The sequence below is a fragment of the Sphaerodactylus townsendi genome, linkage group LG01 (genome assembly GCF_021028975.2).
Source record: "Sphaerodactylus townsendi isolate TG3544 linkage group LG01, MPM_Stown_v2.3, whole genome shotgun sequence".
Classification (NCBI taxonomy): Eukaryota; Metazoa; Chordata; class Lepidosauria; order Squamata; family Sphaerodactylidae; genus Sphaerodactylus; species Sphaerodactylus townsendi.
The window spans coordinates 38,861,529-38,876,978 of NC_059425.1; the positions used below are offsets into that span (position 1 = coordinate 38,861,529).

Below are 15,450 nucleotides of genomic sequence, written 5' to 3' on the forward strand. Positions count from 1 at the left end.
CTCTTTTATATTATGTGACTCAGCTAACAATTATGTGTCAGCTAACCAAGGAAATGTTTATTTTATTTATCATCTTTTCTCATATGGGTTCAAGGTAGAGGGGTTTTTTTTTTGACGACCCCATAAGTTTTCAAAAGAACTATAAAATAACACAGCAAAGATCAGTGTAGTAAACATCCAGTAAACAATGTATATGGGGAAGATAGAATGAAAACGTGGCATTTGTTAGACTTAACTACAACTCTATTCCCCTTATTCAAATTTTGAATGTTTAAAAAAAAACATGTTTCACATCTATAAAGCCAGCAGTTTTTATAGTTTGACAGAGTAGTCCTGTTGGTAGAAGAGCTAGCTTTGAGTCTCGTGGCACTTAGAGGCCAGCAAAACTTTTGCGGTATGTGCTTTAAGGGCCAAAGCTTTCATCAGATACCAGTCTGTAGTGTAACACATCCGTAATATCAACAGGGAAAAATAAACTTAGGAAGATTCTGCAGTGCTCTCTCACCAGTTGTAATGTAACGTTTGAATGAGTTCATAGCATTCCTCACGTACTCTGTTCTTCTGTTAGTGGCTGAATGGATGATTACATTTTACGGTAAAGTTAAAGCTTCAAAATATATATTTTTTAGTTGGACTTCTGACCCGGAATCTGAGGCATCTCTATATGTACGTGCAGTCTACCGCAGACTGAAAGGGCCGTAACTGAGGCTGTATGGATGAGGAACACAATATCGTGAATAAAAGTGCTCCTAGCTTTTGAGTCCATAGGATCCTTCATTCCACATATGTATTATGGGAAAACTTCTGAATGTTCAAGCCTTGTCCAACATCTGAACAATCATGTAGATCCAGGAGCCTAAATAGACATTTTTCTCCACCAGCTACTTCGTGGGTCACTTGGCAGGCTGCTGAAAGGAGTTTCAAAAGCTGTTTCTTATGGCATGTGGGCCAGCTTTTTCAAAGAAAGAACTCAAATGCCACTGAGCCAGCAAAAACTCCTTGCGTGAAGTGAAGTAGCTGTTTGACTTCCAGCCATATTTAACTGTACTCTGCTTTAACCTGTACAGCCAGCTAACAATGGCTGATTCAGCTTCCCGTTCTAACCTTGGTACTCAGTGAAAACACCTGTAAATTAGCCAAGACAAATGAAAAATATAATTTTACAAGCGGCGAGGCATCCCAATACTGGTGGCGAGGCATCATAACCCTGCTTGAAGTGGGTGTTCCATGATGCGGGTATGATTCTCTGGAAGGCTGGATACATAAATAAAAGTAAGAGTAGATTGGGAGATGCTGGATTTGAGAATTGCCTGAATCTTGAAAATCCTTTAAGGCACAGGTGTCAAACTCGTGGCCCTCCAGATGCTATGGACATTATGCTGGCAGGGGATGATGGGAACTGTAGTCCATAACATCTGGAGGGCTGCGAGTTTGACACTTATGCTTTAAGGGGTATGTAGAAGCCACATCTCTTTATCTGCAGCTCCTTCTCCTGTTCTGTCTCAAACACCAGGGTAATGACAACACTTGAAAGGGTTGGTACGCTGAGAAAAATATATATTTGAAGTGCATTGAAATTGAAATTCCCTGCTTAAGTGTGTGGTTTGTTAGGTTTGAACTTCCAAATTGTTAGGCTGCTTTAAAGTACACGAGGTAGTTGATCTGGGCAGGCATTACATACAGTCTCTTTGCACTGGCTCAAATACATTATCTGCCTTGCAGGACCTTCCATAGCGTGGTAGCAGGGGAAAGCTGTGTCTGCCCCCTGATTTGCAGTGTCACCCCCTCCCCAGCATTGGTACCGGTAACAAGCAAACAGTTGCCACGGTAAGCAGATTGAATGGAGGAATTAGCACCCGGGGTATCGGTAGCCTAGTTACAGATTGCATTTACACTGCGTCAGTCTGCTCCACACCCAGAAGACAGTCAGGTGACTTAAGTTCTGCTGCAGTTTGTGCAGCAGGCGAGAGACTGCAGACCTCTGCTGGGGGAAGCCTGATGTTTCATCTCTCCAGCGCCTTATTTCTCCAAAGGCAGCCTGTCTATTGGTATGCATAATTGATAATCCCAGCTGGAGGGGCAGAGCCTTCTGTGAAGAGAGATGGACAGTCAGCCAAGCAGTTGGAAGGATAAGGGTATTTTCTGTTTTACTGTTGTTGTTTTTTTTCTAACAGCTTTGAAGGATGCCATGGGTGATCCGCTACAAAAGGCGCTTGCATTGTGCATGTTGTAGTGGAATGAATTCTGGAGGTTGTTAACGGCAACAGTCTGTGTGGAAATCATTTGAGGATCAGTGTTTCAGAATATCTAATTTTAAATATAGGGGAATTTGCGGCAGGAGGGGGGTGGGTTGTCTGAGACTGCAAATGGCTTAGTGGATTAAATCCTGCCATCTGACGGCACATAGCTGCTTGCCTTTGGCATGCTCTGCCTGCACAAATGTCAGGGCCAGCCTCCATTTCGCTGATGTGTTGCCTCTGAAAACAGCTTGGCTTTTCTCCTCAGACTGCTAATGGTTAATGCAGCATTATTGCCAACAAATGGTCTTTTGCAATTGGATGCCACACAGTCATCCACAACCTTGTATAAAGCTTAGGCGAAGGCCAGAAGTACTGGTCACTCACCCTTATTTCTGCCACTTCTGTCCTTTCTCAGTCCCCAAGCCTATTTTTAGATTGTGGTCTCTACGGGTGTTACTTGGACTATCCTTAATTTGCAAAACGGTCTATGGCTAACCTGTTAACAGTGACTGGCACTCCTGTTCTAAAACAGTTAGGACAAATAAATAGCTGGCCAAAATTGCCAACCTTTGTCCCTTCATCACCTTATTTTTGTCTTAATCTCTGCGGCAAAAAATGTAAGAAATGAAGTATTTACGGCATATTTAAGCCTTGGATTGTACCAGCAGAACAAAACGGTTTTGTTCCAAGTTGTATTCATCTCGGCTTTCTTAAAAGGGGGTTGGGCATGAAATGGTAGGGAATCCCTGCCAGACCGTTGAGGAGTACAAAGTTCACAATCATGTGTTTCAAAACACAAGAAGCTTATGTAAATACGTCATTTTGGAATTTGCCTCTGTAGTTCTCCCCCCCCTCCTCTTGAAATGCTTCCAGTTCACAAATCTGCTGTACATGAGCACCAAAGAAGGGGATGGGAACACAGAAGAAAGAAAATCTAGTATGAAGTCATTCATGGTGAAGAATGAAGTCTTGATCTTGATCCATAAGAATTAGTGTAAACTAAATTGCACAATTAGTGTAAACTAAATTGCACAAGACTGAGTGTGAAGGTGTGTTTTAAAACAATAGAGAAGATAACTCCAGGCGGGGCTTATTGTAGAGTTGGCGGAGGCAGGGTTAAGGTCTGTGCTAGGGGCGAAGCCTGAATGAGAGATCGGGATTGTTGCGTAAAATCCCATACATTCACCTTTCTATCTTTCTTTTGTACTTTGCTGCTTCCCACTCATCTGGTTTAGAGCTAAATCTTAACAACTGCCATCTGGACATAACCACAAACCAACTCAAGGGCCTGTGCCGCTTTCTTTGTTTTGCTTGTGGAAATTGCTGCCTGGCCCATGCTTGCCATCAAGTCACACTGGCCGGATGGAGAAGGGGGGTTAACAAAGTCCTTGTTTCTAAAACATTGTCACTCCCTTAGAAGCGCTTGTGAAAGACGGGACAAAGTCCACAGACGGATTAATTTGCGACCAGGTGAACCTTAATTCAAAAACAAAAGGCGCAGTCCTTCTCTACACTTCCTCACAAGAGAGCCTTGTGAGGGATAAGAGGATTTACTCACTAGAAGTAGGTGCAAGTTGGCAGTCAGAATCAAACGTAACTATTCAGGATTCTTTCCCATCTTAAAAAACCCCCTACAACCAACAACCCCAAAGTGGGGGAACTAATCTCAACTGCTGCAGTTTCCAGTCTCAGCTGGTGCTGGAGAATCTTTGTTGACCTAGAACCTATTGACTCAGTCATCAGAGCTGCATTGTCAGGAGAAGAACGGAGTTAATATAAAGCCTTTTATTGCCGTGAGGCCAGCAAAGACATGATAAAGTCTGAATAGGTATTGTGTAAAGCATCCCTTTGGAGCAGCTATACTGTGCTCCTAAGTCCATGTATAGTTTTATGAGGTGTTAGCACTCTGCCTGATCTTTCAGGAGATCTGCCCAGTTTAAGTTTAAGGTTTGATGGTTAATGGGAACTTACAATAGCTCCATGATTGCAGTCCATAACGTGCAGTATTGGGTTGTGGTGGGGAAGGGCTCCAGTTGGCTTCCAAAGCCCTTTCAGCCCAGGAACACCCCCTTTTGCTGGCGTGGACTCATTTATTGATTTATTCGCCACCTTTCCCCTCATGGGTTCAGGGCGGCTTCCAACACATATCCTAATAAACACAGTAAAACAGATTAAAAACCTAATCTAAAACAGATGGCAGTAAAACACAATATACACAACAGTATCCGAGGAGGTAAGCAGACCGGTGGAAAAAAGGGGAGGGAGGCTCGGGTGATGGAAACCCGTAGTTGCCTCAGTCATATGCCTGGTAGAACAGCTCTGTCTTGTAGGTGGAACTGCATCAGATCCTGTAGTGCCCGGGTCTGACGAGAAAGAGCGTTCCATCAGGTTGGGGCCAGGGCAGAAAAAGCCCCGGCTATGGTTGAGTCTAGCTGGACGTCTTTTGGGCCAGGGATTGCCAGTAGATTTCTTGTGCTGAACGTAGCAACCTTTAGGGAACATACCTGGAGAGGCAGTCCTTGCATCATCAAAGACAGCCCACTGGACAGCATATGGTATTTTCACTGTGCTTGGGAATATTCCTTGTTTTCTGCTGTGTTCAGTTCCACAAACCTCTTTGGAAGCGGTGAGGCTGCGCCATCCCCACCTGCTGCTCATCTACCTCCCCAGTCTTCTAGCAACAGTGGCTTCCCATTCTTATTTGTCAGGAAATGTTTTGTGCGTACATAGGCATTACCTGTCGCGTACATGTGAAGATTTCTTTTGTATATGAGAACGGGGCTGGCCTGGGCATGCAGGGCCCTGAGTAGCAATCTGTAGCTATAGTATGGCCCTGGTGAATTGTAGTAGCTCACAGCTAAGCATGACTCAACAATTCATCACATACTTTGCGTGCATTACGGTCCCATGTTAGATCAGCAGGACTTACAGTTTTTAAAAAGTGTTATTGGAAAGGTGCTGTCAGTTAGACTTAGCTAGAAAGACTCTGCTTTTGCTTTGGTGTGTTTCATGTGAACATATGTTATAGAAGCCCTTTTACTCAGTTCGCTTCCACCAATATCTTCCATATCAATCAATGATAAATCTACTTTGGAGGCGCTTATAGAGAACCAGGGATGGAAAGAGTATGAAAGATTCCTAGTTCAGGACACTATATAAGAAGAAAAACAGTGACAGAATAATAAAATATCTGCAATTAGTGCTTACATATTTAAAATGAAAATATTTTGAGAGGTTCAAAACAGTTTTTTTCAGCTTAAAAACCAAAGGCAAAAAGGGGCTCCTCTACCCCCATTTCACTGCCACTGTGCCCCTTCAGGAGTTGGTTTCAGGAAGGAAATCTCTATTCATCAAATTCCTATGTCAGCCGCGTAAAGGAAAGGAGCTCTAGGAAAGAAAGCCCTGCTGTCAGTGGGACTTGGTGTTGAGGCTTGTTTGTGGATGCTGATCTTAAAACATTGAATTGATGATTGGTGCTGAACATGGATGCCATTGGGCTTTTGTCTTTTTTGAGGGCTGTAATGTGATGTGGAGGAGATTCTGGATCATGCGTCTTCTTCTTGTGGACAGTTGAGAATTGATTTGTATGATAGATGTTTTGATTTAGTTGGCTGACATTTTCCTTGAGCGGCGCTAAGCCATTAACTTTTACAGTTTCTGTGTTGCTATGCATTCCGGCACATTTTAGGAATCCCTATGTAGGATCAGAACAGTAGTCCATCTAGTTTGGCTGGCAGCCCAGTTGTCTGCCAGCATCTGAAATGTACATTTCTGTTCCCTCTTATTTCCAGCATCTGCAATTGGGAGAACACTCTTGCAGGGGTCTGCAACCTTTGGCTCTCCATATGTTCATGGACTACAATTCCCATCAGCCCCTGCCAGCATGGCCAATTGGCTGATGGGATTTGTAGTCCATGAACATCTGGAGAGCGCAGGTTACAGACCCCCGCCTGTGGGAACTGAGGAGGATGCAGTGGCGAAGGTGGGACTTTATCCTTGTCAGGCTTGTTGTGTCTTTACCTGGAAGAGGGAGTGGTGAACTGTTTGCAGTTCTTCATACTTTGGCCTGTTGGTTGTTCATGAAATTCAGGTGCTGGCTAAGAAGGCGAAATTACATTGCAAGCATTTTCAGTGCAAGGATGAGGCGTGTGAGATTCATGATATTCTGCTGCACATTCACAGTGGGGGTGCAGGATTTTAAAGTTTAAATTCCCCCTTTGGATCCATTACAACCCATAGGAAATCCCGTCTAGTCCAGTGTTTCCAATGGCAGATGGGTGGTGCTCTTTGGGGGCTGATAAAATTGAACCCCCTGGCCAGACTTGCGTGTTCTTCTAAGGAGAGTCACGAGCAACTATGCTGAAGAGTTGATGCCTCTCCCCCTCCCCCAGAGCTCCCTGAAAAATTTCCCATGGGCTATAAATGAGCCAGTTTTTTTTTCAGATTCCCCCAAAACGTGCAAGAAAAATCTAACTGGTATGGGAATTGGGGAATTTTTAGGATCCTGAAAATTTTCAGCTCCAATGTAGCCAAATCTGAATTACTGTATGTTTAAAATCATGACCAGCTGTGATGACTGACAATGATATTCACAAGTTCACTGGTAATTGTATATGTTTCTTGTAGTGCGAAGTATGCATATGTGCACAGATGCACTTGTAGTTAAGCTCCAGAATGTGCTGATGCGTGACTGATAGTGGATAGTGAGTTACATCATACAATGTTGTGTCACTGTTGCCACTGTAAATATAAAGACTTTCTGTACAGTAGCTAGAGCTGTAGAAGGTGCCAAAGTGAAGCTGAAATCTCTCAGCCCCGTCTCATGCTCAGTTTTGGGTAGTGGCCTTTAAACCCCGGATATTACCATCTGTTCACCATCTGCTGTGCTGCAGAGAATTTGGTGTTCTGTAGATCTTTGAATTAGCTTTGACAGATGTATACTTTAAAATAGATAGATATAACAACAGTTGGTCATAAGAACATAAGAACATAAGAACAAGCCAGCTGGATCAGACCAAAGTCCATCTAGTCCAGCTCTCTGCTACTCGCAGTGGCCCACCAGGTGCCTTTGGGAGCTCACATGTAGGATGTGAACGCAATGGCCTTCTGCGGCTGTTGCTCCCGATCACCTGGTCTGTTAAGGCATTTGCAATCTCAGATCAAGGAGGATCAAGATTGGTAGCCATAAATCGACTTCTCCTCCATCAATCTGTCCAACCCCCTTTTAAAGCTATCCAGCTATCCATCACCACCTCCTGTGGCAGCATATTCCAAACACCAATCACACATTGCGTGAAGAAGTGTTTCCTTTTATTAGTCCTAATTCTTCCCCCCAACATATTCAATGAATGCCCCTGGTTCTAGTATTGACAGAGAAAGAGAGAAAAATTTCTCTCTGTCAACATTTTCTACCCCATGCATAATTTTATAGGACTTCAATCATATCCCCTCAGGACGCCTCCTCTCCAAACTAAAGAGTCCCCAAACGCTGCGAGCCTCTCCTCATAGGGAATGTGCTCCAGTCCCTCAATCATCCTTGTTGCCCTTCTCTGCACTTTTTCTATCTCCTCAATATCCTTTTTGAGATGCGGCGACCAGAACTGGACACAGCACTCCAAGTGCGGTCGCACCACTGCTTTATATAAGGGCATGACAATCTTTGCAGTTTTATTCTCAATTTCTTTTATAATTATCCCCAGCATCGAAGTTTGCCTTTTTTTTACAGCTGCCATGCATTGGAGTTGACATTCCCATGGAACTATCAACTAAGACAGCCTAAATCCCTTTCCTGGTCTGTGACTGATACAGCACCGTGGACCTCTGTGGCGTCTTAATGTGAAGTTTGGATTTTTTGCCCCTATGTGCATCAATACTTTACATTTTGGCTACATTGAACTGCATTTTGCCATTTCTGGAGCCCACTCACCTAATTTATCAAGGTCACGGCTTGGAGCTGCTTCGCAATCCTTTTGGTGGTTCTCACCACCCTACATAATTTGGTATCATCTTGCAGAACTTGGCGCACCACGCTTACCCACCCTCTACTTCCAGGTCATTTTATGAATAGGTTAAAGAGCACTGGTCCCAAAACGGATCCTTGGGGACACCCACTCCCGGCTTATCTCCATTGTGAGAACTTCCCATTTATACCCACTCTTTGTTTCCTGTTCCTCAACCAGTTTTTTAATCCATAGCGGAGGACTTCCCCTCTTATTCCTTCATATTTCGCTGAGTTTTCTCAACAGTCTCTGGTGAGGAACTTTGTCAAAAGCCTTTGGAAATCCAAGTAGACAATGTCCAATCGGTTCACCCCTGTCCACATGCCTGTTTACACCTCTCAAAGAACTCTAGTAAGTTTGTAAGACAGGATTTGCCTCTGCAAAAGCCATGCTGACTCTTTCTCAGCAGGTCTTGCTTTTCTACATGTTTTATAATGTTATCTTTAATGATAGATTCTAAATTTAATTTACCAGGAACAGATGTCAAACTGGACTGGCCTGTAATTTCCCGGGTCCCCCCTAGATCTTCTTTCTTAAAGATTGGTGTGACATTGGCCATCTTCCAGTCTTCAGGGATGGAGCCTTCGATTTCAGGGATAAGTTGCATATTAAAAGTGAGAAGATCAGCAATTTCATAGCTGAGCTCTTTAAGAACTCTTAGATTGAATGCAATCTTGGGCCAGGGGATTTGAAGTAACATTTAGTTTATCAATGGCTGCCAGGAACTTTCTTCCTTAATGTCTACCACTATCTTCGCTAGTTCCCTCAGATTCACCTCCTAAGAAGCTTGGTTCAGGTGCAGGAGATGTTCCTCACCCTCCTCTTGGGTGAAAGACAGATGCAAAGAATTCATTCAGCTTCTCTGCACATATCCCTGCCATCTTTTAGCACACCCTTTGTTCCTTTGTCATCTAACGGGCCTACCAGCACCCTTTGCTGGCTTCCTGCTTTTGATGTACTTTGAAGAACGCTGTTTGTTGCTGGTCTTACGATGTTCATAGCCACAAGTAGCTCTCATAATCCTTTTTTTTGCCTCCCTTACAGCTAACTTGCTTCTGCTTTTGCCACCATTTGTGTTCCCTCTCATGTATTCTTTCATCAGCCAAACTGGACTTCCATTTTCTAAAAGACATTTTCTTTTTTTCTCTTGATAATTTCCTCAACCCTCTCTTGTTAACCACATGGTGGCTTTCTTTTGGACTGGGTGCTGCCTTTTTTCTAAACTCCTGTGGAACACATTCCAGCTTTCGAGCTTTTATTACTGTGTTTTTTAAATAACCTCCAAGCATCCTGGACAGTTTTGACTCTCTCCTTTGATTTTCCCTTTCAGCTTCACTGCGCAGCTAGCCCCCTCATCTTTGGAGAAATTTCCTTTCTGAAGGCGAATGATTAACTACCATTAGTAGTTGCCACTTGTTCGCATGCTGAGATACTGAATCTGACAGCATTGTGGTCGCTTGCATTCCCTATCGGTTCAACAACACTGACTCTCCTGCACCAGGTCCTGGGTCCCACATAGAATTAGATCTAGGATCACTTACCTCTCTCCTGGTTGGTTCCACAACCATCTGCTCCTAAGCCACAGATCATTTAGCATATCCAGGAATGCTCTCTCCTTACTATGACCTGAACATGCATTTTTCCAGTTTATATGGGGATAGTTAAAATCACCCATTACCACTACATTTTTGTTTTTGTTGGCCTCTCTAATTTCCTTTTCGATCTCAGAATCCACTTGTGCACTTTGGTCAGGGGGACGATAATATATTCCTAATATTAAACTGTCCTTCACACCTGGTATTGATATCCACAGTGATTCTGTAGGGGAACCAGCTCCCCTTGCATTGTCTATTTTATGTGATACTATGCTCTCTTTGATGTAAAGGGCAACTCCACCCCCAATGTGCCCTGTCCTATCCTTCCTATAGAGCCTGTAGCCTGGTATAACAGCATCCCACTGGTTCTCCTCATTCCACCATGTCTCTGTAATGCCCATTATATCAAAGTCCTCCTTCAAAACTCTGTACTCTAGCTCCCCCATTTTGTGGAGTGGAATCGCTTTACTATTGTAGCATAGAGACACCTGCCCATACCCTGTCTCTGTCCTTAACCTGGGATTTATGTGCTTTACCCTCAAGTCTTTTGTAGACACTATCCCTTGTCACATGCACATTGCTATGTTCCTCGCTTGTATGTGGTTGATTTAGAAAAACCTCCCTCTCTGTCTGCATCCCCATAGATACTGTATTCCGAACCGAAGTCACCTCAGCTCCTGTCGGCTTTTCCCCCACTGGTCCCCAGTGTAGTGCCCATGGGTGCCATGGTGCCGGTCAAGTGTTTTCAAAAAGTGGGTGGGGATCTTGTGCAGAAAATGTTGCTTTAGTGGCGACTGCCAACCCAGTGTTGGTGTTAGTCTCTTACTCCTCTTTCCTTGTATATTTTAAAATTACTCTTCTTTCCTATCGTTGGATTTTTCTCTTGGGGTGTGGGTGGCTCCACCTCCCGTGGTGGCCATTTCATGGTTGACTCCACCTCTTCCAGCAGCCATTTTGTGGTTGGAGGCACTATTCTGTTTCAGAATTCCAATGGTGCCTTCAGCTCAGAAAGTTTTGGGATCCCTGAATTAGAAGTCGTCTTGGAAGCTACCTGGGAGCAAACAAGGCCCCTTTTGTGGTTGGGGGTGGCAAATTACTCTGTACAACATGCAGTTTCCTGTTCTTTTCTCACAGACTATTACTCCTAGATCTTCCTCATTATCAGTTTCTATATCTAGTCTTTTATGGATTTTGCAAGCATGGTATTTCAATATTAAGTTTAGAAGCCAGCGTTAGCTACCCAGTCTGACCACAAAGGAATGCTAATTTTGCTGTGAGGAAAGTCTTTGAAAACATATAGCTCTTCCTCATAAAATCTGAAATGCCTGGAAGGAAGTGTGGCTCCTGAGCAAGGTGTTCACTGGGTCTGTAGCATTCTGTTTATCCCCTTGTCCTTCTCAAGGTGAACCGTACTGCATAAATTATGAAAAAATAATCAAATTTATTCACATCTTGCGCAATTGATTCTAGCTCAAAGTTTACACCTTCCTAGTTACAGGTTAGATTTGTTTCTAACATAGAGCACACAGCGCTCCTCCTGCCCTTTCAGTCTTTTCACCAAACTTGCTGGACTAGATCAGACTGATCTCATCTAGCTTGACATTATGTTAACCTTCAATATCTTTTTTCCATTAAAAAAATCTTCTTGCTGCTATATGTTAAATGTTTGCAAGTTCTAAACATAGGCTGTGTGTGTGATTGGTGTAAAATAAAGTTGCCTGATCACGAAATCTAGGGCTTCTGCGCGAAGAATGACATTTTGCCATCCTGTGCATTGCACAATTAAAATAATGTAGCAAAATCTCTCTGCAGCTCAGTTCAGACATAACATAAAATTGTGGTTTTATTTGCACTGTGGTTAGATTGCAAACACAGTCAACTAGTCCTCAGAAGAAATGTCTGGAAAAAATCAATGCTTTTCAGTTTCCAATGGAAGGAGTGGCTAGCTAGAATAAGGAGATGCTGCAACCCTATGGGGAAGTTTAGATTTGGAGTTGGTGACTCTTTCAGGGTTACCCAGTAAACCTCAAGGCAGAGCAAATATTTGATCCTAGTCCCAAGTCTGAATCCGTTGCTATAATATGCTACATCATGCTGTATCGGTATAGTTGTGCTGGTGAATTTGGTAGTCCTCAGTTAATGGTTCAATGTGTGGGGCTCTTCTGAAACCATAACATTGTAAACAGCAATCTTAATTGGGTAGATATGGGATATGAAAAGGTATCATCTAATTGTGAATCTGGCTCTACAGTGGGGATTAAAAAACAAATACTAAAAGGAAAAAAGGGGGGGGTTAACACCTCTTTATAGCAATAACAATGCTTACTGAGATATTGGCCGGCTTGAGGGGTTTCTGGACAACCATAACCATGTTGCTGGGCTTTCCAAGTCTTGTTTTCTATCAGTTTAGGTGGGTAGGTGAGGGGAACTAAAAAGATGGAAGCACAAGAAGGAAGAAAGTAAAAGAGAAGGAAGTTGAAGGTAGGGGGAAAACAGAAAAAAGTATGTGGGTGGTAGGGAAGATGGGGAGGAGTTAGGAAAGGGCTGAACTCTGGGGGAGCCAATAAAGGTAGTGGGTTGTTGGGAAGAAAAGAAAGATGCAAAGAGAGGGGAAAGGATAGGAGGCTATAGTGCAGAGAGGAGGTTGTGGGGCAAGTGAGATGCTCCAGGCAAGTCCTCATTGGTCACCTATGGGTGCTATATATTTTTCGCATTTTTACAACTTGTGGTATCTTGCCATTTTTAAAAAAGAAAAAATAAACATAGAAAAAACAAATATAGATAGTCTGTCAGACTTATTGAATTTTGCGTTCTGGTAATGGTCAAGTTTTCATAAAGGAGGGGAAAATTTTATGAACCTTTCAAATGTATGCAGTTACAAATAGACACATTGCTGCATATTCCAAAGCTACATGTGCCTGGTTTAAAAACAAAGCAAAACATGCAGGACGTCCATTTTTTCTTATTCCTGTTCTAATGCATATCAGCAATTATGCAACTAATCCAAAAATGCTTTTTCTAAATAAAATATTTTCAATAAAACATCATTCAGATAGTTAAACAAGAAGTAAATCTGAACAGTGCCTTATAATTTAGATCCTCTCCAAATACAATTATAAACAGTTTTTGAACTGGTGTTGATCTCCTTCACTTTTGGGATTTTTTGTTTTGTTTTGCTAATCATAGATAAGATACAGCTGCAAATGCATGTTCTGCATTCCGAGGAATGAATTGGGTGGAGAGGCTGTCATTGGATGATGGCTTAAAATATTCTGTGTTAGTCCAGGCTTTTCTGATTTGTGGGCACTGGTGAGACAGCAGGCGGTTGCGTCTGTCATTTGACCTGTGAGTGCCCCAGCAGGAAGTGAAAAGGTTTGCTAGTCAGCTGTGTAAAATCCGTGCTTGCAGGAACACTTACTTGCAAGATGGATGCCAGAAGTGGTGAGTGTGTGTGGAGTTTAGACTTGTGTGCTGAGAACTCTAGGGGTTTTTTTTATCTGCACTTGTTCTGTCCCTCAAAATCCAATTTGCTGTAGTTCTGTTCTTCTCCTAATTCTGCGGAAGGGGGACACAGGAATCAGGATAGGTGCGAATGTTTTGTTTGGTGCAGTTAGAGCTGCAAAGCTTTTTTGAAAGATATCATAGGAAGACTTGTACAGCTGTCGTATCGAGACACTTGCTTTAAAAGCGAAGGAAAAAATTGTAACTGGATGAGCTGTGAACGCAAGGCACCATGCTAGCCCTTCTATTTTTAGAAATACCAAGTGACTTGCTTACCAAATGGAGTCTGCAGTATTCACTTTAAAAGAAAGCTAGGACTGTCTGACTTTATTTTTTTTTGTCAGGCAAATATTGTTCATTCACACCTTTGCCACAACAACAAAATTATTTTTGGGCAAGCACTGGTAATAATACTCTGTTGCATCAGTCCATTTTTGTGGATACTTTATGGGCATTTTAAAATAAGGGGGGAAAGTTTCATCTTGCAAGCTGTTTAAATTCTGTTAAGCAATAAGTGTACCATCTTGCTCAACATTATGTGAACTGAAAGGTAACTATCTTGTAGCTGTTTACATTGAGGCTAAAAAAACACCCATTCCCCAAATTTAAACTTTTGGAGGGATGGATCTGAGTTAAATCTGGGTGGGTGGGTGTGCATATGCAAGCAAAAACAAGGTGCGAATAAAGTTTAAGTCATAATAAAGCTACATGTATTTCATTAGGACTGAAGGTATTAGTCCCTTCCATGGGAAGTGTGCATGGTTGGTTCTCTCAGAGCTATTTGTTACATTCTGTTTTTCCTCCCCATGGGCCTATTATTCCATATGTATAGAACGAAAAGGGAACCACTGCAACAAAGATCACAGCCAAGAAATAAAAAAAATTGCAGAAAAACAGTATGTATAAATGATCAAAATGGGTAAATGTTTCCCTGTATACCTAAAATACCAAAACAAATCAGAAATGCTGATTTGCCAAATATAATTGATACAAATTATCACCATGTAAAACAAATCAGAAATCCATTATCAAACAGATTTCAGTGGTCATTAACCCTATTAAAACATTGCTTGAATTTAAAAAATCCTAAAGAACATGTATTTCTGATTTGTATTTATATATTTTGTACATTTCTGATTTGTTTTGGTATTTTATGTATGCAGGGAAACATTTACCCATTTTTGATAATATATCTACACGTACTGTTTCTTTGCAACTTTTTATTTCATGGTCCTGTTCCATAAGCATACATAATGGCCTGGATCTTCTGCTCCTGGATCTTCCATGCTATATCAATAACATTCCAAACTAACCACACTCATGGTGAAGAGATTGTACTAAAGGAAGTGGATCAGTTTTTTGGATATTGAAGAACCTTAATTGTGCAATTACTTTGTGGCTCTGTTCTTTAACTTCAAGTGGGAGCAGTGAAGGCACTGTTCTTGCTGTCTATATTGTGCTGAGTAGCAAAGACCACATTGTAATTGACATCAATGCTACAATACTTTTTGAATTAAATTCTTGTTGAATTTGATAGCTCAAGCATGTGACTCATTTTTTGTTTGTTTGTGTATTCCGTCTGCACGTATTTGTGTGTATGGATATAAACTGTGAAGTGGGGGGAAACACCCAGTGGTGGGATCCAAACATTTTAACAATGGGTTGTTTACAAGCACCATTTTAACAACTGGTTCTGCCGAAGTGGTGCGAACCTGCTGAATCCCACCACTGGAAACACCCCTCTCAACCACTTGTGGTTTTAAAAACTGGAACAATGTACTGTTCTTATTGGAGCAAATCATGTTGCATTGTGGTATAGCAAAACAAGCTGCCATGCCCTCTGACCTCTTTCCCCTTTAAATCTCTCCAGTGGTTGACCTCCTTTACTGGCGTGACGTTAAGAAGACTGGTGTGGTGTTTGGTGCCAGCTTGTTCCTGCTGCTTTCTTTAACGGTATTCAGTATTGTGAGTGTGGTTGCTTACATTGCTTTGGGCCTTCTGTCGGTGACCATCAGCTTAAGGATATACAAGGGAGTTATCCAAGCAATCCAGAAGTCTGATGATGGCCATCCATTTAGGTAGGTCTTCTTTTCTTTCCTACTGTCAAGCAGCTTT

The 15,450-nt window shown here is 42.3% G+C and overlaps 1 protein-coding gene across 6 annotated transcripts in view; it reads left to right on the plus strand.

Annotated features, from left to right (window-relative positions):
* The window catches only part of RTN4 (reticulon 4), a 57,877-nt gene that overhangs the window by 28,864 nt on the left and 13,563 nt on the right, over positions 1–15,450 (plus strand). For 4 of the 6 annotated variants that reach the window (XM_048518510.1, XM_048518519.1, XM_048518528.1 and 1 more), the window contains one exon: positions 15,206–15,413. In XM_048518510.1, coding sequence (XP_048374467.1) covers positions 15,206–15,413 — 208 coding nt within the window. Of the gene's footprint in view, positions 1–1,936; positions 2,136–13,244; positions 13,276–15,205; positions 15,414–15,450 lie in introns of those variants that run through there. The other 2 variants (XM_048518543.1, XM_048518551.1) reach the window with 2 other exon arrangements.